The sequence below is a fragment of the Thalia democratica genome, chromosome 1 (assembly GCF_965202585.1).
Source record: "Thalia democratica chromosome 1, ktThaDemo2.hap1.1, whole genome shotgun sequence".
Classification (NCBI taxonomy): Eukaryota; Metazoa; Chordata; class Thaliacea; order Salpida; family Salpidae; genus Thalia; species Thalia democratica.
In genome coordinates this window covers 70,494,542-70,522,482 of record NC_139165.1, presented here as the reverse complement: position 1 = coordinate 70,522,482, position 27,941 = coordinate 70,494,542, and the positions used below count along the sequence as shown (strand labels likewise).

The 27,941-nt window shown below is 25.5% G+C and overlaps 1 protein-coding gene across 1 annotated transcript; it reads right to left on the bottom strand.

The window, feature by feature from the left end:
* Nucleotides 1-206: 206 nt before the first annotated feature.
* LOC145846203 (HAUS augmin-like complex subunit 1) lies at nt 207-8,370 on the bottom strand. The gene is made up of 7 exons (XM_082953119.1): nt 8,316-8,370; nt 5,796-5,964; nt 3,676-3,943; nt 2,822-2,938; nt 2,201-2,345; nt 1,744-1,858; nt 207-746 (listed from the first exon to the last, which is right to left on the bottom strand). Exons 1-7 carry the CDS (start codon nt 8,355-8,357, stop codon nt 508-510), a joined length of 1,095 nt encoding a protein of 364 aa, XP_082809245.1. The 5' UTR covers nt 8,358-8,370; the 3' UTR covers nt 207-507.
* Nucleotides 8,371-27,941: the final 19,571 nt, after the last annotated feature.

Here is a 27,941-nt window from a genome sequence, read left to right as displayed (position 1 = left end):
AAACTTTATACTTTTAGTAATTTAACATAAATTTTGTATTAAAAATGAAATAGACTAAACTTTCAAGAGAAATTAATCAAAAACTACAACTCTAATACATTGTTATTTTTGAGTAACCTGAGTTAGTTGTTAAACAAAAAACCATATTGAAAATCTAACAATTAAAATAGATCTTAAAAGTATTAAATAAAATATCTTTTTGTAGGTTTCTAAACAGGCGAAAAATTTTAGCATTTAAACACATGGCCTAGAACATTTAGTATTTTAAAAAGAGGAAAAAGTTAGTTATATAAAATCTAACGCTGATACCAGTTTGAAAAACAAGAACTATAAATTCATGGATATCATTGATATTTAGAAACCTGTAAGTTTACTCTTAAGAGTAATTAAAAGAACCTAAAATACTTAATTATTAAAAACATATTCTTTGCAAATGACTTGGCACTTAAAAACTTAAGTACTATTAACTACAAAATAGCTGATTTACTAATTCAAATTGTTAAGCACTTAATCAGAAATCAGCGAGTCGTCGCTCATAACAGTCGAACTTTCGAGGTAGGAGCTCATATTGGTTACTTGGTGAATGTTGGTCTTGTTCAAGCTTGGACTTGACTGTCCCCGGTGCGCCGCCACCAGCGAACTTTTGTGTCTGGGCAGATGGCGTACATGGTTGTCGGGACTCGAGTATCTTGGCACAATGTGTCGCTGGTTGTCCGGGCTCGAGCGGGAGGGACATGGACTTTTACCTGAGAAAAACATTTTTTAATTTTTTTACAAAAAAAATATTTTCTTAATTTTTTACAAAAAAAGTTTTTTGATTGAAAGATCTTTCAACCTTTTTGACTGAATACCTTGTTGCTTGTACTTAACTATCAAAATATTTTCCAAAAAACTACTAACCTCTAAAGAAAACAAAAAAACAAAGCTAAATCTAAAAAACATAAAACTTTCACCTAGACTGATAAACATTAAGATAAAAACTCTTTATTTCAATATAACAAGCAAAATAACTTCTTTTAGGGGTAGGTGGAAATCTAACGTGGGTTTTAGATAAATTATTGCATCTACTCTGAACATTGAAACTGCTGGTCTGAACTGCCTGTTCTACATTAAAATTTGTCTGACTCCAGTCTGTTCTTCTGTCTGTTTTATTATTATCATAAATGTACCTTGAAGTATGAAAAAAAAAACAGAAAAAAGGTATGTGTCATATAAACTGCATTATTAGATATGACAAAAGTTATAAATATATTCTCATCAGTTTAAAAGCTAACCTAATTAAGGTTTCATCCAAAATCAAATGTTAGTAGTAAATATATCTCTGTTCAAAAAAGAGTTGCAAGAATTTTAAAGTAGAATTCTGTTACTTATGTTAGGCAAAAAAAAAAAAATTAAGACTGAGTTATAGTTTCTTAGCGGAATATTATAATTTTAAAGATTTTTGGAACATCATAATTTTACTTTTTGAGGTAAACGATTTGTTTAAAAGGTAATATTCTTTACTAAGCATCAAATAAAAAGTAACATTAGTAAAAAAAACATACTAATTAATAGTAAATAGAAAGTATTAGCATAGAATAAAAGATAACCAGACTTGGGAGTTCTGTTTAAAATAGTTTTAATAAAAAGATGTAAGGTGATAAAGTGGAGAAAAGTTTTAAAGAATTATTACCTAAAAGTTTACTTATAAAGCTATAATTTCATTTATTTTATTTTTTCTTAACGCAAATCTTAACAACCAACCGATATTAGGTTGGTGATTAATGCTGATATCGCTGAGTAGATCTTCAACTTGTTTGGTGACATACTGAAGTTCCGACTTCTTCTCCAGCAACTTTCTTCTCGCTTCGTCCTCGTCCTATGATTTATTATATAACTATAAAAAACATTTATGCTTCATTATGATATATGTATTTTAGTAAACAAAAAATTTATAAAGAGCCAATAAAGTACAAATATTAAAAATTTGTTGTTAAAGAACTTTCAGAAAACCGTTTTGTAAAAAAAACGTAAAATTATAAATGAATATACAATTCTTCTCTATAAGTTAAATTATTCTTTTATTTTTGAAGTCAACCATGCCAAAACAATTATTTAATAATTTTTAGAGGCAAATACGAACACTGAAAATTGTAGCAGTTATAGAAATTTTTTTTGGGGACTTTTAAACTATATTTAAGCATTGGTGTATACAACTAACCATGGGTAAATTTTGGTAGGCTTGCAACTGTAGCTTTATCGGTTTTAAATTATTTTCCAAGCCTTTAACTTCTTCAAATAATTTTAGAACATTCGGATGTTTGATGGCTTCATTGAATCCGTTTTCTTTTAACTTTTCAATTAAGCTGAAGTAAAATTTAGTATAAACTAAAGACAAGAAATAAAATATTCAGTTGCTTAGTTTTGTTAGCTTCCTTAAGTAAAGAACTTAAAAAAAATCATACTAAATACTAAACTTTTTGTCTAAAACTAAACAAATTCATATTTTAACATAATATTAATTTTTATTAACATGATATAAGTGCCAGAATTTAATCTACCAACTCTAAAGTACTTCACAAGATTGTGATATAAAAGATTTACAAATCTAAGCTTAAATTTAACACAGAAATGAGTTTCAAAAACTATAGAGGTTATCTTTAATTGGATCAGATAAAAAAAATCTTAAGTAATATAATCAAAGAAACTTTTATATGGGTACTTTAGTTAAGAACAAAGTTATATAATAGTTAATTTTTAAAAGGACAAAAATTAATCTAACTTATAACAATTTATGTAAAACTGCTATGATTACTGAAAATTGAAAAAATAGCATAGCAACCTTGAAACAGATTTGTCGTATTCTTGAGTCTTTATATCTAATTTTTTTCCAGTTTGTCTCATTTTTTCTGCATTTTTCATTTCGTTGCTTAATTTTCCTTCTAATTCATTGTACAAACTGCAATAATATAATTTTTTATATGCTACCTGAATATGTTTAACTTCTTTTTATAAAAAATACTTAGAATTTTGAAGCTTTGGCAAATACGGTTTGTTATTAGTTAAATTAAACTTGGATTAGTTTCTAAGTTGATACATTTCTAAGTTATAGTTTTAAAAAAACATTATAAGTTAGTCTAGTGGCACACAGTTTTAAATTTATCAATTTAAATGATTAACAATTTATGATTAAATTATTCAAATTAATCTTAACTTAAATAAAATTTGTTTAATTCTAAATTACAATTAAACAAAACAAAACAACAGTTTTAAAAATTTAAACTTAAATTTTAACTAAAATAAAATTTTACCTTTAAAATGTCAATAAATACTTAGCTGCTTGAATTTACAGATTTAAAACAATCAAGTAGAAATAGAATGTTACAATTATACTGAGTTAAAGTTTAAAACGTATTGAGTAATAAAATAAAAAAATACAAATCTAGAAATTAAAGGATCCTATGAAAAAACGGTAAACAATTAAGTTGATAAACTCAGGTTAAGATAAACAGTAAGTTTCAAATAAAAAGTCCTATTACATGTTAATCTTTGTTTCTATACCTGTTAAGTACTTGGTCAATTTATTTTAATATTAGTGACCAAAAAAGAAATATATGTACTTTAAACCGTTATTAAACATAATTTTAAAATATTCATCTATAATAGCAAAGCTGTATTCAACATAAATAAACGGACTCAGTAATGAAATCCCTCATCTCTTCAAGATTTCCCTTCTCTTTTTCAAGCTGGCACTTCTGCTGATCGAAGCACTTGTGATCAGTTTGTGCTTGGTAGATGTTCTCCTGCAGTATAGTCGCAGCTTCAACGCAGCACTCCAACGAAGGCTTGCTCACTTCGAGCTCCATGGAGGATTGAATTAAACTTTGCATGTTTAGCTGACCTTCCGTACTCAGATTGTCAGGGTCCACATCCAATATTGCCAGCATCTTTTTCAACCGCTGAGCTGTTTAATTGGTTACGAACTTTAGATTAAAATACTTAAGTACATATAATTATACTTTAAGTATAGAATAACAAAAAAGTAAAGGTTTAAACTTGCTAAAAGCAAATTTGAGAATTTATCACAAGTCAATAAAAAAATATCTAAGAACTGGTTTGACAAATTTACAATTTAATGACTGTTTAAATATAACTAAAAACAAAAAAAAATCATTTCTCAAAAATAAAGTGAATAAGTAAAAGTTATTAATTATTTAGAAAAGTTTTTTTTTTTTTGAAATTCGTTTTAAATAAAATTATTTTATCACATACTTCATAAAAAGTAAAGTAAGCACACAACTTACTTTTGTTGAATAATAAATTTTATATTGGTATAATTGAAATCCTCCAACTATCAAAAAAACTAAACATGGTTGCCACTGATCAAGCTGAGAAAAATTTCCTGACTTTTCCTGACTTTTTATTAAAATTTTCCTGACTTTTCTAAATCAAACTCTTAAATTAAACTTATTCTAAAATACATAACCAACACTTGAAACTGTATAAAGCTTTCAATCTAGTTTTAATACAGGTTAAAAACAACAGTTTTTTGCTGAATTCTATCATCAAACTTCAAGCACATAAACTGAACCATTTGTGTATGATTGATGTATTTGTAATAAACAGCTCTATCAGCAAAATACTTGTATTATTACTTTATGAACACAGCTTGTCTGAAAAAAGACATAATTTTTTAGTATTTCCTAGCATAAATGTATTTAAATAAACGAAACAACATTATGTATTTACTTAAAACATGCTTTACTTATATAAACTGTTCACTAAGTTTAATAAAATACTACCCAAACTATTTAATATAAAATCCTTAAATTAAAAATTAATTAAAAAAGAATATAATTAAGTAACTGTAAAAAAAAGACATAAAAAAGTAAACTATATATCTGTTGTATAAAATATATACTCTTAACATTTAGTATAAAATTTGTAACAAATAAATATACTCTTATCAACTTTAAATACTTAACTTACTCTACAAAAAATACGAATAATAAGTAAACTTAATCTTGGCATATACCTCTCTTATAACTTACTTTATAAATTTAAACTACTTTGAAAAAATTATAAAGAGGTAAAGTATACACATTAACTCGTTACATAAAATACTTAACTAACTGCTTAGTTATAAAGAACTTAATTATTTACTTAAACAAAAAACAATTTGATTCTAAAATTATGCTAGATAAACTTTTGTGTACATATCAGTTTCACTATGGAATTGTCCTTGCTACAGATCATTTATACTAAAAAGCTTACAAAATCTGCTTGTTCAACTAGGGTACTTGTTCAATATGTTAATAGAAAATTTTTGTAATTTTATAAAGGATATTTTACTAATTTATACAAGATGAAGGCATTGGTAATAAAATTAAATATTTTTGTAAATTTCTAGGAAAATTTTGGAATTTTTTTCTGACTTTAAAGGACTTTCGATTAATTTCTACCATTTGAAGGTTTTGGAAAACAAAGAATTTGGTAAATTTAAACTGACAAAATCTGACTTTTTTTTAAATTTTATAAAATTTCCTGACTTTTTTTTAAAACCCCCCGTTTTTAACTGACTTTTCCTGACTTTTGTCATTTTTTAAAATTTTTCCTTACTTTTCCTGATTTCCTGACTTTTCCTGACCGAGTGGCAACCCTGACTAAACCATTTATCATTTTCCATTTAATTTTTAAAATACATAAGCATAATAAATAATTCCACAGTGTATGACAAGCAACAAACTTTAGATCAGCTGTATAAAATAGGTTTACTAAAATTTATTTGACTACTATTGTAAACTAGAAAAACAAACTTTCTGCAACAAAATCCTTTTTTTCTACTTCAAAAGCAGTATTCTTGTCTTCGCAAACAGTCTGAAATTCATCAAACATTTCAATTTGTTTCTCAATCAAGTCCAATGTTTCATCATTCACCTCAAAAATTGCAACTTCTCCCAGCTCCTTCTTTAGCCATTCCTGAACCTTTGAAATAGAACAGAGTTATACAAAAAATGATTAAAAAAACAAAAACAAGATATCTTTATTATATAACTTATATAGTGAGTTCTAAGATAATCTTAAAACTAGGTTGACATGAAATGAAGACTTAATGAAAAAAAACTGTAATTAAAAATATATCTTCTTTATGGGGGTAAATTATTTTTTCACAATTTTATCTTATTTTGTTGAGTTTTAACTAAGCTACAAGTTGCTTTTTACAAATTAATAAAATTAAAATATTTTTTGAGATATAGTCGGTCAAAGTTAGAGACTACAATAGGTTCTTTTTGTGAGGTGAAAACTAAAAGGGCAAAAAAAGATTATTTTACTAAAAATCTATCTTCTCCTACGTTTTTTGAGATAATTACTTCAAACTTTCAGGAAGTGTTCCTTCTTGCAATATAAAAATTTTTTTTTTGTTTTTTTTTGTCATAACTTTTTTATAATAATTTGCTCTTTTACCTTGTGCCTCCCATAAGTAACCTATTATAGTTTCCGACTTTGACGCTATATCTCAAAATTATTTGGAGTTATAAAAATCTATTACAAGCAACTTGTAACTTTGTTAAAATTCAATAAAATAAGACTAAATTGTGGAAAAGGTGATTCTACCAGATTCTAATGATATGGATCTGGTAGATCAGTAAAGATTTTTTTTCATCTACACTAAATACACTTGAGTTCATGATAAAGTGCAGAAAAAGTGGCTTAGCAAAATTTAAGGGTAGTTTTGAAACTTAGACTAGATGTTACAGGAAGTTTTTGAAATTTCATAGGATCCTAATTTCAAAATAAGATCCGGCTTGATCCTAAATAAAAAATAAATTTAGACCTGAATCCGGCCAGATTGGTGCACTACAATTCAAATTCTTAAGTAAAAATTAAAGGGCCACAACTCAAAAACAAAAATATACTTGAAAGAACAAAAAATGTACGTTTGATTATTATCTACAGACCATTTTTTCATTTTGTAAAATTTTAAATATTTTTTGAGATATTTCTTAAGCTAGTTTTAAAATATGGTATTAATATATTTTTTAGTTTATTTTTTACTATCATAATTTTAATAAATAGATCTACAACTGCTTTTTTCATTTTTAAAAATATATATTACTTTTGGAGATTTAGTCTTTAAAACATTTTACAAGAATTTGAGTTGTAGGAAATTGAATTTTCCAAATTTGAATTGTTATGTAACCCTGCCAAATACTAGATTTTTGGATTTATCAGATCAGAATTTTATATATTTAAATTAAATTGTAAAAATGATGAAAATTTTTAAAGTATACTTAAAGTTAAGGGCATAGGGGGGGGGTAAACACCCTTTTTTGGTTTTTGATCTTATTTTATATAGTTTTTACTAAGCTACAAGATGCTTTTTACAGATTTTAAAAAATCAAAATAATTTTTGAGATATAGCCGGTCAAAGTCGAAGCCGACAATAGGATCCTTATAGGAGGCACAAACTAAAACGGCAAAAATAGACTATTTCACTAAAAATCTATCTTCTCCTACGTTTTTTGAGATAACTACTTCAAACTTTTAGGAAATGTTCCTTGATATATTTAGAAAATTCTGTTGGAAGAAGTTTTTTAAAAAATAAAAAAAAAACAGTTTTTTTTTTGTTTTTTTGTTATAAATTTTTATTTTTTTATTTTGTTCCGACATAAATTTCTAAATACTGCAAGGAACATTTCCTGAAAATTTGAGGTAGTTATCTCAAAAAACGTAGGAGGAGATAGATTTTTAGTGATTTCTAGTTATTTGACGTTTTAGTTTGCGCCTCTCATAAGGATCCTATTTTGCCTCTGACTTTGACCGGCTATATCTCAAAAAATATTTTGAACTTTTTAAATCTGTAAAAAGCATCTTGTAGCTTAGTAAAAACTATATAAAATAAGATCAAAAACCAAAAAAGGGTGTTTACCCCCCCTATGCCCTTAAACTAGGAGTTGTGCGCGTGTGATTTTTGATTGCGGGTTGGAATTGTAAGTATATCTTTAAACTAATACTAAACTCGAAATAAACTTCTTACTTTAGTTTTTAAGAATTAACATTTTTTAATCAACATCAATAAATATATGTATTTTACATTATTACTTTTTAGATAGTATCAAACGGATAAAATACATTAAATGATTTATAAGACTTTTCTTGTACAATATTTTCTCTTTTTAGTTCATTTTGGAAACATTTTTTTTTACTGATAATAAAAGTACATTACAGCTAAAGCTATACAATTAAGAAATAACAATTATCGTTTCAAAACAATAAGAGGGAATTAAAATAATTAAGACGTCATGAGTTTAATCTACTACAAATAAAACAATTACCTTCTGTAATCTTTGTTGTTGTTTGGTTTGTAGTTCATCCATTATTAATTTATTACTCTCTGTAGAAATATTTTAGTACTTTTTCATGTCAATTTTATGCAAATTACTAAAATTATAAACTTATGTTTATTGTCTTATTATATTATACCAGAACAAATTAATACTTTTGAGAATAAAGTAGAAAAAAGTATCTTATATCTACTAAAAACATTTATTAATCATATGTAAGCAGTATGTAGCAGTTTCCAAAAGTGTACAAGTACATACATATCTGTGAATACAGGGTTAACACTCTTTAAGTCAAAAAACAATCCTGAATGACTAAAAACTGTTCTGAGTGAGCTTAGACTATCCTGGGTTTTAAAAATAATTTAAAAAAAAATTATTTTGCTTCTAGCACAAACATAATATTTTCAAATCAAGAAGTGCCAGCTTTAACTTTTTTTAAATCGTCTTAAATTGTGCACAATGTGTTTTTGTGATAATTGATCACACGTAAAAAAAATGTCAGCTTAAAATTATAAAGTTGAATTTTTTGGTCTAATACAGTTTGCATTTTCAGCAAATTGAATTTGGTCAAAATGTAAATTTTTTCAAACCATCTAAAATTTTGCAAATTGTGTTTTTGTGGTATTTACCAAATGTAACAAAAATAGCTGAAAACTCAAGGGTTGCTGTATTTATAAGCATCATAATAAGCATATTTGCCAAAAACAGCTAAAAAGCCCAGAAAACCTGATATATAATAACACAATAAAAAGCTAAAAATGCAGAAAACTATGGTAAATATGGATGGATATAAAGTTTCAAAATTATAGTTAAACAAACTCTCTATGTAAGGAGCAAACTAAAAAGCAAAAAGTCTGTATAATTTAAAATATATCTTCTCCTTCAATTATCAATATTCTTTAAAAGTTTACAATTAGTACATCACAGTCCATAAATAATATTTAAATGACTGACTTTTTTACAATTTTTTAAACAAATTAGACTGTTTATGAAAAATAATTTTTTTTCATTTATATAGATATATGAATATTATATACAATACATTAAATTTAATTTTTCTAACTATTTACATGTTTGCTATTCTTTGAGGCAAAAAGCTAGCCTAAGTTTATGGCAAAATTAAAAAAACTGAAATATAAAAATATTAATGTAAAGACTAAGTAAAAACACATTTTGAATAAATATTTTAAGTCAAACAAAATTTGACTGAGATTTAGTAAAAATATTCAAACTAGTCTGAGTTTTGCAAAAATTTCAAACTAGCTTGAGTATCTTGAGTGTATGGCATCCCAAATTTATAATTTATTTAATTAAAAAATTAATAAAAATAAATTAGGCAAAGGTTGCAATTTTGTCAAAAATTATAAAAATAAATTCATTAAATTTAGTTTAATAAAATCTTTACTTACTAATATTACAGATAAGTAAATTAGGTTTTTGATGATGCAACAATTAAGTATAAAACTTTTGTGAAAAGACTGGTTTGAAAGTCATAAGTTTGAAATTTTTTGTGGCTAATGAAACTTTTTTGTGGTGAATGTTCTACTTTTGGTTGAACGTATTTTATTTTAGAAAAAAAACAATCTATTTTTAAAACTATAATAAAGATAACTGTTACATAATAATATAATATAAATTAGCTGAGTTTTATTATTATACAAACTTAGGATATAAATTTTAAGGCCATAGATGAAAACACCTAGTTTTTTGTTCAAATACATACTAGTTTGTACCAAAATTTTATTACCTATTAGACAATTTTTACCTTTAAACAAAGATTATAGCAACTTTTAAACTATAAGAAATTTAAGATAGTGATTATAAAAGTTTACTTATGTAAGAAACAAACTGAAAGGCAAAATTAAGTATTTAAATAGACATCTATCTACCTTTAACTTGTGTAATATCTTTATTTTACTTCGAGTGTATTAATAGCTAAATTATTTTACTAAAAAAACTTTAACTCAAAAAATAGTTTTTAAACACTTTTGGTTTAAAAACTACTTGCTTTGGCAGTACATATACTATTACTATTTGTAAGTTATATTTAACAATTTAATTTCTAAAATTAGAATCTTTTAAAATACTTAAGGAATGATAAATGGAAATTTATAACACTTCTAGCTCAAAATCATAAAAAAAAAAGAAAGTTATTCACCTAATTGCAAAATTTAACAAGAAAACTAACAATGAAGAATTGTAGAGTTTGTATGGAATTTTTAAAAATGGACTAAATATATATAAAGTTTGTTTAGCTTTGTATAAAAAAAATTACTTATAATTTATACTTCAAGCCTTCATCTAAGTCAGGGGTTGGCAGCCTTTTGTAACTTGTGGGCCAATTTTTCCAAAATAAATTACTTGCAGGCCGCACTTTATGTTTTTTGAGGACCACAATAATTCAAAAAAATCATAATAATTAATAGAAAAACACAATTTTAAACCAAAACATTACAAAATAAGCATTAAAATAACACTAGTTAAAAGTGACTATTAAATTAAGAGCCTAATTGTAAGTTTTTATTGCAAAACCTTTTCTTTTACATATTTTTAAAATAGTGTGTTTTTAGTTAATAAGTACTTTGCGGACCACAGATTTTAGCTTTGAGGGCCGCATTTGGATTGCAGTTTGCCGACCCCTAATCTAAGTGTTTATGATAATCCAAAAAATGCTTTTGATACTGAACAAGAATCAATTTACTTTAAAGATTTAAATATTAAAAGTGGTTGTTTTATTAAAGTCTCAGAAAACAAATTACATGAAAAATATTAAAATAAACATCATATTTTGAAGAATTTGAAAGATTAAATAAGTTTTAAAAATGAAAGTAATAAATAGTAGTCTTTTATAATATAAATCTTTTTATGGTAAAAAATATTATTTTCAAACAATACCCTTTGCAATGATAAACATTTTCTTGGGCAAAAGCAAGTGTGTTACACCATTTGTAATTTTTCCTGCCCAATTAATATTTAAAATTTAAATAACTAAAAAATTCCCAAAATCTTAAAAGATCAGACCTATCTTGCAGCATTTCAATTTGGATTGAGAGATGACTTACTTGAAAGTCAATCAGAAAAATATCAAGCTTAGTCTTTATATAACATTAGTTTAACTTATACTTTTGTTATTAGTGTACTTTCCTCTTTTGGGCTGATTGTGGTGGTCTCATAGACTGGGTGTAAGCAGAGCTGGGTTGGTTCAAGTTATTTTATTTATTTTTTCTTCCTTATACGTAGAATTTAATAGTGCGTTTCCATCCCCAATAACAGTGTGATTAAACAAGTAGGTGTTTTTTTGTTATTTGTTTTATTATATTTTAAGTGTTATATCTGTTTCAGAAAATAGAGATCCTGAATATAGATGTATAAACTTGATACTTTTTATGTATTTTTTTGTTTAATTTTATTTGTTATTAACTTTTAGTTTTATATTTATGTAAAGTTTATTTAACTCACTTATAGTACTATTTTATTATTTTATCTTTTCAGAGTATTTTTCAAGCTTTAATTATTTCTTATTCTGAGTAAAGCTATTCAGTAGTAGGAGTTATTTCATTTTATGTATTTAGAAAAAAATTCTAAAAAATACCAATGCTAGATTTCAATGTTTTAAACTGAATTATTTACTAAACAATAAAAAAATTAAGCAAATATTTAACAATTTTAAACTATCACCTACCTACAAGCACATAAACTAATAAATTTAGACAGTATTCAAAAATACTTGGTTCTTTTACAGTATTGTGATTGTACTAGATATTTTATTTGTAGTGATGTTGCCAATTCTTCCCTCTTAATTATTTTTGAATCGTTTGTTACAGTTTTTTGTGGTTCCTCTTGTAGAATAGTAGAAATAAAAATTTGAATGTAAATGATAATAACAATCAAAATCTAGAAGAGTAGATGGTGTGCTACCTATGTTCAATATTGGCAGTAATGGGTTAATAAATGGTGCTTACTATTTTTCAACATAAAATTTTTAATTAAATTTTCATTTTAAGTAAATATATTTATTTATAAAGGTTTTTGATTTTAAATTTTTCTGTACTATTGTTTTAGTGTAAACTCAACAGATTAATTACAAGCAAATGTTGTGCAGACCAATTTATGAGAGGGTTTTCTCCGCACTAATCCATTGACCTAAGTTGTGAGCATTTACATTTCTCTTTCTTTCCATGATTGGCTTTAAATGACAACTAGCAACACCACCCTAAGCAGATATACAATACTGAATATGCAAATAGAACTAGCTGTAATTTTCCATTTTCAAAGTATTTGTACCAAAATAATATCTCAATTTTGACATCATAAAACAACTTCTTGGAAGCTTAGATTTAAAGCACTTTACATGGTATATACTCACAATTCCGACCCTTTTTTTTACTATCATTGTTACCCTTAACCATTACAGAGTTGCCACTTGTTTTTTTCAAAAATTTTTCCAGGTTTTTTTATTTTCTTCCAAGTTTTTAAAAGTACACATTTTTGGGTCTATTTTTAGTTTTAAGTTAAATTTAAGGTAAGAAACTGTGCTAAATAGTATAAAAATATTGAAAAGATACTGTACAGGGTTCGTGCGCGAAATTCCTTTTCATTTAGCCTGACAGAGACCAATTTAGCCTGACATTTTTTCAAAGTAGAAAAAATCACCTTCAGAAGGCATTTTGGGTATCAGGGGGTCTCAATTAGCAAATAAACACAATAAAAGTATTCCCAAAACTACGTTTAAAGAAAATAAAAATATAAATGAACTATTTTTCAACATCTATCAATCGCTTACCCAGCAACTTGAATATTTTTAACTGGTCATGGTAATTTCTGCTTTAATGAATTATACCTTTATTAAATTTTGGGGCTTAGTTACATCCAGCTATTATCACCCATTTACAGGCTTCGTGTCAATTAGTACTTAAACTCGTCAATTAAAAGTTACATGACTGGACCAGAAGCTTTTATTAAAAAAGAAATGTGAATAAGTCTGTAAAAGAGAAACAAAATGTAATTAAACACATCTCTCAAAAACTTTATGTTACCATTAAAGCATCTTAATTTTTTAAATAACTAATTAAGCTAATCATGATATTACATAAGTTATTTCAAAGAATCCATTCAAACGAATACATAAAGATAAGTATTAAACACATGATCTGGACTCTAACTTATCTAATCATTAACAACATAATTTTGAAAACAATAAGTTTATCATATACCTGTTTTTAAAATACATGCTTTTATCACTTAATTTGAACTTTTTAAATAAAAAAACTAAATTTTAAAATAAGCTTCATTTTGCTAAGTAAAATTATCTAAGCGTTATAATAAACTGAAACATTTAAAAAGAGTAAAATAAAAGTTACTATCAACTCATTAACTTGCAAAATATGATTCTACTACTTATGAAACTTATATCTTTAAGCTAAGTTTTAGTCTTGTAAATATCTCTAATAACTTTGAATGAACAGAAAATAAAATAGATGAACAAACTGCTAAGAGTATTAATCTAAAAAGTATTTGGTATAAAGCCTTTATATTAGAAATTAAAACAGTTTAACCAACTAAGCTCTGAAAAACAAAGCTCATGTAAACAAATTCAGACAAACAGCTAAGTTGTTGAACTAAACTGTAATGTTTAAACTGTACTTTTTTATGAGTTTTTATAATTATGACGTATATAATCTACTAAAAACAAAATAATGAAGATTCTTAAAATTATTTTAGAGATTCAACAAAAGGTTTTAAGCACTTATTTTTACAAATACTGACTGATTTTGTCTTTAATAACTAAATCTTTATTTAGAAATAAATTCACATCTCAATTTATTCTTAATTAAAAAAATTTCATGCATTTGAACTGACAAAAACTAAGATTCTCAAATTTTTAAACATAAAAACTGATTTAGCCTGACGTTTTTCAACTTTTTTCAAAAAAACTGATTTAGCCTGATTTAGCCTGACTTAGCCTGACGCGCACGAACCCTGACTGTAAAGCTACTTAAAATGTGTTTTTTAACAGGGTTCGTGCGCGAAATTCCTTTTCATTTAGCCTGACAGAGACCTATTTAGCCTGACATTTTTTCAAAGTAGAAAAAATCACCTTCAGAAGGCATTTTGGGTATCGGGGGTCTTAATTAGCAAATTAACGCAATAAAAGTATTCACAAAACTACTTTTAAAGAAAATGAAAATTTAATTGAATTATTTTTCAACATCTATCAATCCCTTACCCAGCAACTTGAATAATTTTAACTGGTCATTATAATTTCTGCTTCAATGAATTCATACCTTTATTAAATTTTGGGGCTTAGTTACATCCACAACTTATCACCCATATACAAGGTTCGTGTCAATTAGTACTTGAATTTGTCAATTATAAGTTACATGACTGGACCAGAAGCTTTTATTAAAACAGAAATGTGAATAAGTCTGTAAAAGAAAAACAAAATGTATTTAAACACATCTCTCAAAAACTTTATGTTATCATTAAAGCATCTTAATTTTTAAAATAACTAACTAAAATAATCATGATATTACATAAGTAATTTTTTAGTCTTGTGAATATCTCTAATAACTTTGAATAAACAGAAAATAAAATATGTGAACAAACTGCTAAGAGTATTAATCTATAAAGTATTTGGTATAAAGCCTTTATATTAGAAATTAAAACAGTTTAACCAACTAAGCTCTGAAAAACAAAGCTCATGTAAACAAATTCAAACAGTCAAGTTGTTGAACTAAACTGTATGTGTATCATTGTGGTATGTAGTAAAAATGAAAATAGACCAACTTTAAAAGCTTTTAATATGCTTGTACTTCAATATTTTTTTATAATTTTTTTTTATAGTGATCTACAGACATTAAAGATTTGATGAAAACCTATTTTAATCATTGGAATCGTTTTAAAATTTTTAGGAAATCGAATTAAAAACTCAACTGAAATATGTCTAAAACGAATCAAATAACCATGCTGTGAAAAGAATAGTTAATTTTGTCGGGTTTTTTGAACATGTATTTATTTTTTTTGTTAGTATTTATCATTTTTTAAGCTAAAACTGTCTCTATAAACTATAAAAAAAAAAAAATAAAAAAAAAACGACACCACTTGGATTTGAACCCGCGACCTTCTGATCATTAACAAAGAAAAACTAAGTCAAAAAAAAAAAAGTTTTACAACCGCTAGATTTAGTAGAGCTTTATTTACTACCACCACAGACGAATTTCAATAAACTTAAAACGACCTAAACATTTAGCTAAATTATAAAACAATTTATAAATAAATCATTTTGCGTAAGTCTGACTAACTACTATCAAAAAATAAGAAGTTTTACAATCGCTAGATTTCCAAAATTTTCAGGTTTTTTAGCCTAAAGTATCAAAATGTTGGTCCTTCCAGGTTTTTTAGTGGTTTTGTTTCAAAATTCCAGGTTTTTCCAGGTTTGTTTCAACAACTTCTCAAGTTTCCAAAATTTTCAGGTTTTTTAGCCTAAAGCATCAAAATCCAGGTCATTCCAGGTTTTTTAGTGGTTTTTGTTCAAAATTCCAGGTTTTTCCAGGATTGTTTCAACAAGATCTCAAATTTCCAAAATTTTCAGGTTTTTTAACCTAAAGTATCAAAATGTGGGTCCTTCCAGGGTCTTTAGTGGTTTTGTTTCAAAATTCCAGGTTTTCCAGGATTGTTTCAACAAGATCTCAAATTTCCAAAATTTTCAGGTTTTTTAGCCTTAAGTCTCAAAATCAAGGTTTATAAGTTTTTTGGCAACACTGAAACAATTAATAAAATAATTATGAAATTATTAAAAAACTAATTTATTAATTTAATTAATTTAGAGTTTAACATGGTATCTTATATAAAAGTATAATTTTTGAAATTTGAGAAATTTTAGATATAAACCTGGAAAAACCTGGAATTTTGAACTTCAATTTATGGTATGTCATAAAATAAAAATAGATTATAACTTATTTTACGACTTGCTTTATTTTTCATACGATTTATTACAATATTAATCAGTGTAAATATTATAATTAATGTATACAAATGTTTTTTTTTATTGTTTGTTTATAGTTTTCATTTTCTTAAAATTTCTCAGTTTAGCGATTTATTTTTAAAAAGGCTGTTTACATTATTTTTACCAATATTTAATGATGAAATAAAAACGGCCATAAAAGTAAAATGATCTATCGAATTAAATGAAATAGCTAAAAGAAACACCAGGGCAGAACGTAGCTTTAATCTTTAACTTTATGACTTGAATTTAATAAACAAAGTTATAATTTAACAATTTGTTTCAATGTTTCATAAAAATATTAGTAAAAGTTTGTTTGTTTCTTTTCTCATTCAATTTAAATTTGCCTTTATGAAATTATTTGAAGTATATTGCTTTAGAAAAGATGGAGAATATCTATTTTAGTAAATTTTAAATTTCAGTCAGGTAATTTCAATTAGCCCTGTTTTATATCAGCAGAGCTAATCTGGTTACTCTACTGACTTTAAAAAGAAAACTTTTAAGGAAACAAAAAATATAGACTCAAAATTTTTGAGTCAAAGGGTGGCACCAGCAGATCAAAATTATTTAATAAAAATATGGTAGTAGTGGGTTTTGAAACCACAACGGTTTTAAAGTGATGATTGTAAGCATGGCGCTTTAATCACTCGGCCATCGCGGCTTGTTGTGCGTAAGCATATAAAGCTTTTATATATTTCATATTTTATAAATTTTTCTAAACTTTCTGCACTGCAATTACATTCTTAGATATAAGTTAAAGAAATATATGCTAAAACAATTAACAAAATGTCTATTTTGCTAATATAACAAAATAAACAACTAATTCTTAAAACAATCATAAAATACAAACTTATTTATTTTTAAAACAATTTGTTTACAACAACTTTGAAGTCGTTTTAAATGTTGTTTTGTGGTTGTTTAAGCCTAAAAGTTCATTTATTGTAATTTTTTTTTTTTAACATGCTCAACTTACACTTTTTAACTAGTTTTCTAGTTTATGTGATAAAAACCTGTGTGAAAAAGTTTTTTTGTATTTGTTTTCACCAAAAAGTTTGTACTTTGTAAGATTATCGTTGTTATAACTGCCTACCAAACCATTCTAAATTGTTTATTGTCATAGAAAATTAAATTACTTATACAAACTATTACTAAGTTTAACTGCTTTACGGATTATAAAGCTATCTGAATTGTAATATATGTTGTCAATAAGGATTGTAGGTATAGATTTTTATGAAAAGAAATTTTCTTTGTTAAGTACAGTAATTGAATTTTTTCATAATACTTTGTTTATAAAAACATTGAAGACACTTAAATTGTGTTTTTGTTTCTGTTAAAAAGTTTATTTATTGTAAGTTTATATACTATACTTGCGCAAACTGCATTTTTATTATTTTTTGTAATTTTTGTACTAAAAACCTCTACATAAGAGGTTTTATAAGCGTTTTTATGTTTTTTGTTACTAAAAAGTCTAATAATTAGTTTTTATATAAAAACTGTTAACTTTAAATGAAAACTATCTGTCTAATTAAGTACTAAAGTAATATTTTAGAATTTTGGATGCGATAACTTTATTTTCGTGTCTATTAAACGTTATAAGTACATTTATTCTCATATTCAATACTTAAATTGCCTATAAAGCCATACCTCGACCAATTACTAATGTTAAATATGTAGAAAAGGGTTCTACTAAGGACGTTTAAACAGTTTTTTGTGTTTATTTTAACTGAAAGACTAATTATTGAAAGCATTTAATTGAAACTTTTAAAATTTTTACTTATAACTACTAAAAATGAGTTTTAGTTATAACGTTTATAAAGATTTTTGTTTTTATTTTAAACATAAACTTTATTAATGCTATTTTTTATTTAAAATTGATCAAATTCCAACCTTTGAATCTATAAATTTGTTTTATTACGTTTTAACAGTTTCTTTTTTGTTTTAAGAGAAGTAAGTATATTCGTTTACCAGTTTAAATAATTTTTATATCTTAAAGTCTAAATTCTTTTCAATATACAATACATCGCTATTAACTATTTACGATAATGGACTTTCTTATTAGATATAAGTAAGCTTTTTTAAACGTTGAACACTTTCTTTAAAAAAGCTATCTTTTGTGCTCAGTAGATCTGTTTGCTAAACGCCAAGCCATCCGATATTTTGGCTAACTGTTTAGGTCGTTTTAAGTTTATTGTAATTCGTCTGTGGTGGTATTAAATAAGGTTCTATTAAATCTAGCGGTTATAAACTTCTTATTTTTCGATAGTAGTTAGTCAGACTTGACGCAAAATGATTTATTTATAAATTAATTGATATTTTAGCTAACTGTTTAGGTCGTTTTAAGTTTATTGAAATTCGTCTGTGGTGGTAGTAAATAAGGTTCCACTAAATCTAGCGGTTGTAAAACTTCTTATTTTTTGATAGTAGTTAGTCAGACTTACGCAAAATGATTTATTTATAAATTGTTTTATAATTTAGCTAAATGCTTAGGTCGTTTTAAGTTTATTGAAATTCGTCTGTGGTGGTAGTAAATAAGGTTCTATTAAATCTAGCGGTTGTAAACTTCTTATTTTTCGATAGTAGTTAGTCAGACTTGACGCAAAATGATTTATTTATAAATTGTTTGATAATTTAGCTAAATGTTTAGGTCGTTTTAAGTTTATTGAAATTCGTCTGTGGTGGTAGTAAATAAAGCTCTACTAAATCTAGCGGTTGTAAAACTTTTTTTTTTTTTGACTTAGTTTTTCTTTGTTAATGATCAGAAGGTCGCGGGTTCAAATCCAAGTGGTGTCGTTTTTTATTTATTTTTTTTTTTTTATAGTTTATAGAGACAGTTTTAGCTTAAAAAATGATAAATACTAACAAAAAAAATAAATACATGTTCAAAAAACCCGACAAAATTAACTATTCTTTTCACAGCATGGTTATTTGATTCGTTTTAGACATATTTCAGTTGAGTTTTTAATTCGATTTCCTAAAAATTTTAAAACGATTCCAATGATTAAAATAGGTTTTCATCAAATCTTTAATGTCTGTAGATCACTATAAAAAAAAAATTATAAAAAAATATTTAAGTAAAAGCATATTAAAAGCTTTTAAAGTTGGTCTATTTTCATTTTTACTACATACCACAATGATACACATCTAAACTGTAATGTTTAAACTGTACTTTTTTATGAATTTTTATAGTTATGACGTATATAATCTACTAAAAACAAAATAATGAAGATTTTTAAAATTATTTTAGAGATTCAACAAAAGGTTTTATGCACTTATTTTTACAAATACTGACTGATTTTGTCTTTAATAACTAAATCATTATTTAGAAATAAATTCACATCTCAATTTGATCTTTATTTAAAAAAATTTCATGCATTTGAACTGACTAAAACTGAGATTCTCAAATTTTTAAACACAAAAACTGATTTAGCCTGACGTTTTTCAACTTTTTTCAAAAAAACTGATTTAGCCTGACGCGCACAAACCCTGTTTTAATAAAAAAATTTTTGGTAATGACTTAAATTTTATATCTATATGATAAATTTTTTGAGTCAAACCAAAACTTTACTACTGAAGATATTAAAGTTCTTAAAAATTCCAGGTTTTTCGATCAAAATTCCAGGTTTTTTTCAAAATTTCTTAAATTCCAGGTTTTTCCAGGTGTTTTTTGCCTAAATTGTCAAATTCCAGGTTTTTCCAGGATTTCAGGTAAAGTGGCAACCCTGCCATTACTCTTGGTAGGTAAATGGTTTTTGAATTTGATCAGGTGGGAATTGTGCAGGTTGAATGAAAGTGAGTGGTTGCCACTTTTAATATGACTTCCAATTCAAGTTGTCATTTAATACATCATCTAGGTACTAAAATTTTCACTCTGCTCAATCACAAAATAATTTACATTAAAACTGAATTTGCTCTTTTTGCAGCAATTTCAACTAAATTGATGTAACTTTTTATAATAAAATAAATAGTTAAAGAAGATTAAATAATTAGTGATATTTTATTTAAATGTTGACAAGCAAAAGGTCTCTCTTAACACCAATCAATTAATTGGAGCTTAAGCATTGAAACTTTTCTATTTGTATCATTAGAATTTTAGAAAATAGTAATTTTATTTAAAATTTTACATACTTAATTTAAAAATGCACAAAAGCTTGTATTGCTAATATGGTCTTTTATTTTCTACGACTAAACAAGGGTCGCCTGCAGTAGTAAGGTTTTAGAATTATTTTTTTTATCATTATGAAAATGATACAAGGTTTTGTGCTATGAACTAACAAGATTAAAAAAAAAGTTCTATTTAAAATGTAGTCTAATACCTATCTAAATAAGTAAGTTTTCTAAAAATATTTATTTAAAAACTATTCAAGTAGATTAAACGACTTTAAACATAGAAACAGTACATACTACATAAAATTACTTCTGATTACTGCTTAAAAAACAAACACATATTTAAAAATACGAGTGTTCCGACGTAATAGAAAAAATGTAACTGTTTTTGCAAGCCTGGTCAAAGGTTGCAAATGGGCGGAAGGGAGACTGTGACTAGTAAAGAGGCCATAAAGTTTATTCAACGACAAAAAAAGCGCTCAAAAAGTTTGGTCCAAAGACCTGGTGTAAAAAAAAATCTTTTGGTTATCGAGTCGTACACCACGGCACGGATACCTTTTAACGTCTTGTCCAGGACTACAAAGCCATAACTTGAAACTTACACTAGACATTTTGGAGTAGATAATGAAGAGAAGGAGAATAAGTCTTTGCGTATTTAAGGGTAGTTTAGAAATTTATGCTAGATTTTCTGGAGTTGATGATGAAGAGCGAAAAATACCTTTGGCATATTTTAAGGTTTTTTTTTTTTGAGAAACTTGTTGAAGGGGGAAATTGCTTTTTTTTATTTCTTGAAAGAGGGCCTCAAAAAAGTTTAGACCTAAGGTATAGTTTTTGCTAATATTAAAATGTAGTATTTGTTGCCTAATAAAAAAAAAACATATACACAAAAAATATAGAAAAAAAGTTTTCAGCGAAAAATTTCAAACATGAAAATTCAGTAGTTCTTTAGAGCTGATATGCTCTTTAAGTGGTATGTGGTTTTTGTTTAGTTCCATGAAATCTCTGCCGGCCTTGTCATAATTCCATCCATTGTTGTGCTGCAGACATTCATGCGAATATTTGAAGTTCATCCCTGAGTCTATCATGAATTTTTTCACCATCTCGTTTCGCACATTACACGGGATAGATGTCGGTTGTTGTGGCAACCGGTGGGTTGCAGCCAGAGTTGGTAAAATGCTAATAGTTACTATGGTAATTCAGCAATGAAGCGTATAAACTTTGGTTTGTTTTAAGTTAGTAATTTCACGCTCGAGTAAACAAAGCAGAGCTTTTTAACATGTCTGGTTGCAGCTACCCTAGCGGCATTTTCTTGTAAAATATCCGGTGCTTCGTTATTGTAAAACGACCAATCTAATGCGCTGTAGAAAGAGTGCATACCGCCTGCTCCAAACACTTGGCGGTCATAGTCGGCAAACTTGCTAAGGTTCATAAACGATTCATCGGTACCGAGACTTTCGAAATTTATCTTTATGCACTCTGTTTTTCTGTTTTAGACATTTCAGGCTCGCCATTCACAAAAACTTTTTTAAGAAATGTCTGAGCTCAGTTCTAAATTCAGCAAACTTTTGTTTGTATACTGGTTTGTCGTCGGTACTCTTATCATACATAGCGTGTATATCAAAAAATTTCTTTAAGTACTGATGCGCAACTTATCAATTTTTTATACTAAATCACCTAAAACTTATGTATAACTTTGTGTTTCGTTCATCTCCCTTTTTTGTGATTGCTTACAATCCATTTTTGTAATTTAATTACTATATATTATATGATATATGATAAATGAACTTTAAATAAAAACAATTTATACTTCTATTTAATTTAACAATTAAATACGTTACCGAAATATTAAAATTAGTGTACAACAAAGAGTTTATTTTTATGAAAAAAAATTCCAATTTAAGCTAACCTTTTTGAATAAAATATAACTAATCTTTAAATTATACCTGCTCTTAGCTCGATTTTACCTACAATCACGAGTTAAAGTGTAAGTATTTTAAACCAAATGATTCTTATGTAAATTCTTACGATTTATTATGTAAAATATGTTTTTTAAGATTTTGATAACTTAGTGAAACTTTAAAGTACTGAATTATACTAATAAAAAATTTAGTAACTTTTTTGCACAATTCAATTAGTAGCTATTTGATTTTATGAAATTAATCTCATCTTTAAAGTTTAAACCATGTAATAAAATCTGCAGTTTTATTTTCTTTCAACTTGTTTAAGAATTGAAAAAAAATTGATTTGGTTTAAAAGAAGGGTAAAAAAATTATGTCTCTAAACTTTTTACATCTTTATTTCTAACTCTACTTCTTATGATTTGAAATCAAGGAATAGATAGAAAAATCTAAATAGCATGTTATAAAGTGCTATTAAATTTATTAACGAAATTATCGGTTAAAAATTTGACTTTTAACTCAACTTATCTTAACATATTTACACAGTACACACTCCTCTTAGTAATATACAAAGTTATTAAAAATACCTATTTAGAACCTTGCTTTCATTTTATCTGTAATAACTAATAAAACTATTTTACTTTTACATCTTTAGTTGTTACTCTTAGCACTTTTAATACAAGTGATTTAGTAGAGTACCTTCTGCTGTTATATTATAATACAGTTTAATTCGCAGAATATTTCTGATTAAAGTTTCTAATTAGTTCCAAAAAGTAGATAATCAAAACCACTTAAAAGTACTTGATAAGCTAGATTTTTTTAACTCATAACTAACTAAAGTTGCCAATGCTTGAAACAAAATAGCAGATAAATTTTTTTAACTTGTGTAGTAACAAAATAAGTTCAAAAAGCATTAATTCATCTTCAATACTTAAAAAAAAAACATAAATAAATCAAAAGAACTTTATACCTAAAAAACAAGTTTAAAAAAATAGTGTAAATTAACATGAAATATCCAATATTGCCTAAATTAAAATCTTTAGTTGGCTTGTAAATTTTTCAAACTGAATTTATAACCAATGTTTTCTGTATTTTTTTTTTAAATAAGATTTTTTCATCTTAGTAGGAACTGAGCATAGCGAGTATTATTAAGTGAAAAAAAAATAGTAATTTTTTTGCACAAAATATTTAAATATATAGTTCGCCGAAACTTATTACAACTTTGAACTTTATTCACCAAATAATTACATGTATTGCTTCATAAAGCTATGAAATAGGTTATTTATGCTATTTTTTAATTTTTTTTTAACCAAGGCAAGCATTTCGATTGAAAATTTAATTTCACAAAAAATTTGATAAGCCTTTTTACATCTTTATTTATGAGTATACTTCTTTTATTTTGAAAGTGGGTAAAAGGGTGAGAGTCTAATAAAATAGCATATATCAATGTACTACTAAAGAATTGTTGAGTTAAAGTAGTTTAAAAAAAGCAGTAATATTTACTAAACTATCAAAACATATTTCAACAATCATAAAATTAAAATCACCAATAAACTTATTTAAAAGTAAAGTTTTTAATTTATTTCTAACAAAATTATTTTAGTTGTACACCCTTAGTTCTTTTAGCTACAACTGATAAAATAGATTACTTTCTGCTGATATATACAGTTTAATTCACAATAAAGTTATGATTAAAGATTTTATTAAGCTCCAATTAGTAATTATACTCCAATTAAAATCCACGAATAGCGTTTAGTAACTATTAATGTTTTTATTTAAATTTTTAAAACTTTAAAACAAAAAAAGCCGTTGCTTAAGACAAAAAAGTCAGACTAAAACTGTTTTTATTTATGAACCAAAAAGGGTGCACGACTTTTCAAATTCGGAAATTCAAATTCCGTCAATACAAGTTCTTAAAATTTTTTTTAAGGGCCACAACTCAAAACGGTCTTCGTGCGCCAGGTCCTGGGGCAAAATATTTTGAGTTTTCTTTTTTTTACTATGATATTATAAAGTATGTTGTGTTAATAAGTTATAAAAATTAATTATTATAATACCTTTAAGTAAGTGAAAAAAAATTAATAATGCATCTTATTAAAATAGAAACACAATGTTACTGTCAAACTATTTTATTTTGAACCCTAGCAAAAAAGTTAAACATCGTACAAACAAGACAAAAAACTTTATCTATACAAAAATTCTGTTTAAATTCTAAGATATTAATTCAAGCTACTTATATGATTGAACTTAAGTTTTGTACCTTGTATGACGTAAAAGAGAAAGAAATTAAATGCTACAATGCTTACAAAATAACGTGATTTAATTATTTTTTGTGATAAGCTTTAATTAAATATTTATATATAAAAGTTTGAATTAAAAGTTGAAGACTAACTTCTTTACTAACTGTTTAGATATATAAAACTAAGTAATTAACAAAAAAAAAATTATATCGATGCTATTAAGCTACAAAGAAACATGTTCTAACTTTTTAAAGTTGTAAAAATGAGATAAATGTTTTTCGCTGGTCTTTAGAAGCAACCGATTTAGCTTTTGCTCGTACAAGTTACCAGTTTCAGAAAATAATCTTTTAAAATAAACAGAAGATAAAGGTGCAGAAAGATACTTCCTAACAGACCTGGCGAGATGTGGGTATCTTTTCTTGTTTGACATCCACCAAGATAAGACTCCAGCTTCTTTAGTTTGTAAAAGTAAATTTTTTTCAGCAAAAAAAAACCTTAATATCTGTCTCAATCTGTTGATCAATTGAATTTGTTGCTCACATTCAGGAGTTGCTGTACTCGTTTCTGTTTCAAACATGGAGTAGAACGATAAAAAATCATTGGGAGCATCATTTGTAGAAAGTTGAGTTTTAGTATTATTAGACAGTACTAAAGGAAAGTTACTACTTTGACTAGTATCACGACATCTATGCTTTTTTACTTATAATTTCAACAGCCTTTCAACCTTATGTTTGAGATTAGGAGGAAAACATTAAAGTCGTAACCATGGATCAACAGCTGTTGGGGCTAACAACAAGCTGTTACCATAAAGGTTTAAGTGTGAGCTGTATACAATGTTCTAACAAAAACTTTATATGCATTTTCTACCAAAATGCTAAGGTTGTAGAACCACTTTGACCTGGTGGATGGACTATTCGCTTTAAAAATAAAAAATATCAGTACATTTGCATGCGGAAATACACTTGACAGTAGTGCATTGTTTCTACTACACTGCTGCTTTACATTGTAAAAAGGTTCAAGCAGTTTAATAATGTGTCTAACAAGTTGCCATTCTTCAGCTGTAACAATATAAATGGAATCAAATTTAGTGTAAACCACGTAGTACTTTAATTTTTCTAGTCTTTTCAAAGCCAAAGTTTTCAGGCCAAATTCCATTTTAAGGTTATGTACTTAAATGTTAAAACCTTTCTTTTTATTTTATTAAAATCAGTAATCAAAAGACTTTTTAAAGTTTCACAGCTCTTCATTTCAATAAAATTCTTAATACTATACGTTCTTTATTTATTTATACAAATATTTGAAATAAAATTTCATTTTATACATGTATTCTTATTTAAAATGAATCTTTATACATAACTCATTTTGAAACTGTCCAAAAAAAATAATCTTGATTGATTTACTAAAAATTTAAAAGGCGCTAAACATCCTTAAAAATTTCCATAAAAATGTATTCTAAGCAAAACACAACAATCTAAGTATAAAACTGAAAGAAGCCGATCGCGGAAAGCTAGTCTTTCTAATAAACTGAAAAGATAAAAAGAGATAAAGTTTTCTTGGATCCGGTAGATCACTTCTGATAACTTAAAATTAATATTATTTTTATTTCATTAAATGCATTAACAATATATACAATGTATGTAATATTAAAAAAAAACTTTTATTAAAAAAAAAGTTTATAAAAAGTCAGTCTTTAAGTCTTTTACACAGAGTTTTTAAAAGTATTGAAACTTTGTCATTTAAAACAGTCCTGTAACTTTAACAATATCATTTAACTTTTTTGCTTTCGAGTAAATAGTTAAATAAAAAGCTTTTGTCAGGTACTTACTTTGTATTACCTATTTTAATTTAGTTTTATTTTAGTTTTACGTTATAACTAAAATTTTTTTTAGAGTTTGTCTAATCTAAACTTATAGTTTGTAAATATTGTTTTTAAACATTTTTATCCGTAAGTTTGCCTACATAGGAAAAAAATATTTAGTTTTAAAATTTAACAAGTTTAAATTTCTGCAGACTTTTTTATTTTTAAAACAGGAAAAACAGTTTGTTTTAAAATAAAAAGATAATTGTTTTCAAAGTTTCAGAGTTTTACAAAAGATAAATAAAAAATATCACAAATTTTTCTCATACTATTTTAATAATATGAATATAGTTATTTGTTAAATTGTTTAATAGGTTTAAGACTTACTTTATATTTTTCAAATTGAACTTGAACATAACAATTAGAAAATAAAATCCTGGCTCATTAGATTAGTTTTTGTGTCAATACTGTTGTTTTTTATATTAAAATATAAAATTTCTGAATAATTTAAACTTTTACCAATTTTTGATATATACTATTATTTAGTAAAATGTTATTTTAGTTATATAAGATAAAGGCCATTTACAACTGTTTTTGTTAGAAATGAAATAACTCATTATTGTTAGTTTTCATTTACTAATAACTTTAACATGTTTAGTTTTAATGGTGAATTTCTAACTTAAAGCTAAACTTTTCTAGCTGAAAATGTTTCATTATATAGAACACATTTCTAACTTTTTTAATGTATTTTCGAACATATTTGAACAATCCTATGTAGATAATTAACACAGTATACTTTTAAGTTTTGAAAATAAAAAAATGTAAATAAATTAAATATACAATTATTATATTATAATAAATAACCTAAACAACTGAGAGTACAAAAAATAATTCGTATATAAATCTATTAATATGTTTTAGGACCAAATTAACTAAAAATGACTCTAGATTATGTTTAAAATTTAAGTTTCCAAAAGCTTCAGATGCTTGAAGTAAAGTATTTGACAAAAGCAAGATAAAAAATTGTTTAGATTTATAACAAAGTTTTTTAAATTCCAACAGTCAAAAGTTTTATAGCGAAAGCAAATAAAGTTATATAAAAAATTCTAAACTATGCAAACTATGTTTTTAGAATGGAAGTTACATAATTAAACCTTTTTAATTAGTGGTCATATAAAACCGTAGCCGCCATAATGATTTCAAATAGTTTCTTTAAACTTTTTATACAATACTGTAAGTGCTACCTTATAAAAAATACTTAAACTAAAATAGATGTTAAATTTCTAAAATAAAGTTTTTAAGAACGTCGATAGTAGAAAGTTGTGTAAAGAAAAATACTTTTTATAAAGTTAACTTCAATATTATATTTTTCACAAATCTAAGCATATAAGTATAACATATAAATGTATATATACTTATTTAGCTTTAATTTTAAAAGTCGTTTATAAAGTTTTATCTACTTTATTAAAATAGCAATAATTTTTTTAAACATTAACCAGTTTTTAAATTTTATTGAATACAAAAGTACAATACTGCGAAAAAATTAAAAAAAAACACACACGAAAACTTTAATAC

What these genes read in the sequence shown, in the direction of transcription:
- LOC145846203 (XM_082953119.1), bottom strand. Translation starts at nt 8,357, where the DNA reads ATGGATGAACTACAAACCAAACAACAACAAAGATTACAGAAG. An exon ending in ATGAGGGATTTCATTACTGA is followed by an intron (nt 2,939 to 3,675) that starts GTCCGTTTATTT and finishes ATATTATTGCAG; the next exon opens with TTTGTACAATGAATTAGAAG. An exon ending in TACGACAAATCTGTTTCAAG is followed by an intron (nt 2,346 to 2,821) that starts GTTGCTATGCTA and finishes ATTTTACTTCAG; the next exon opens with CTTAATTGAAAAGTTAAAAG.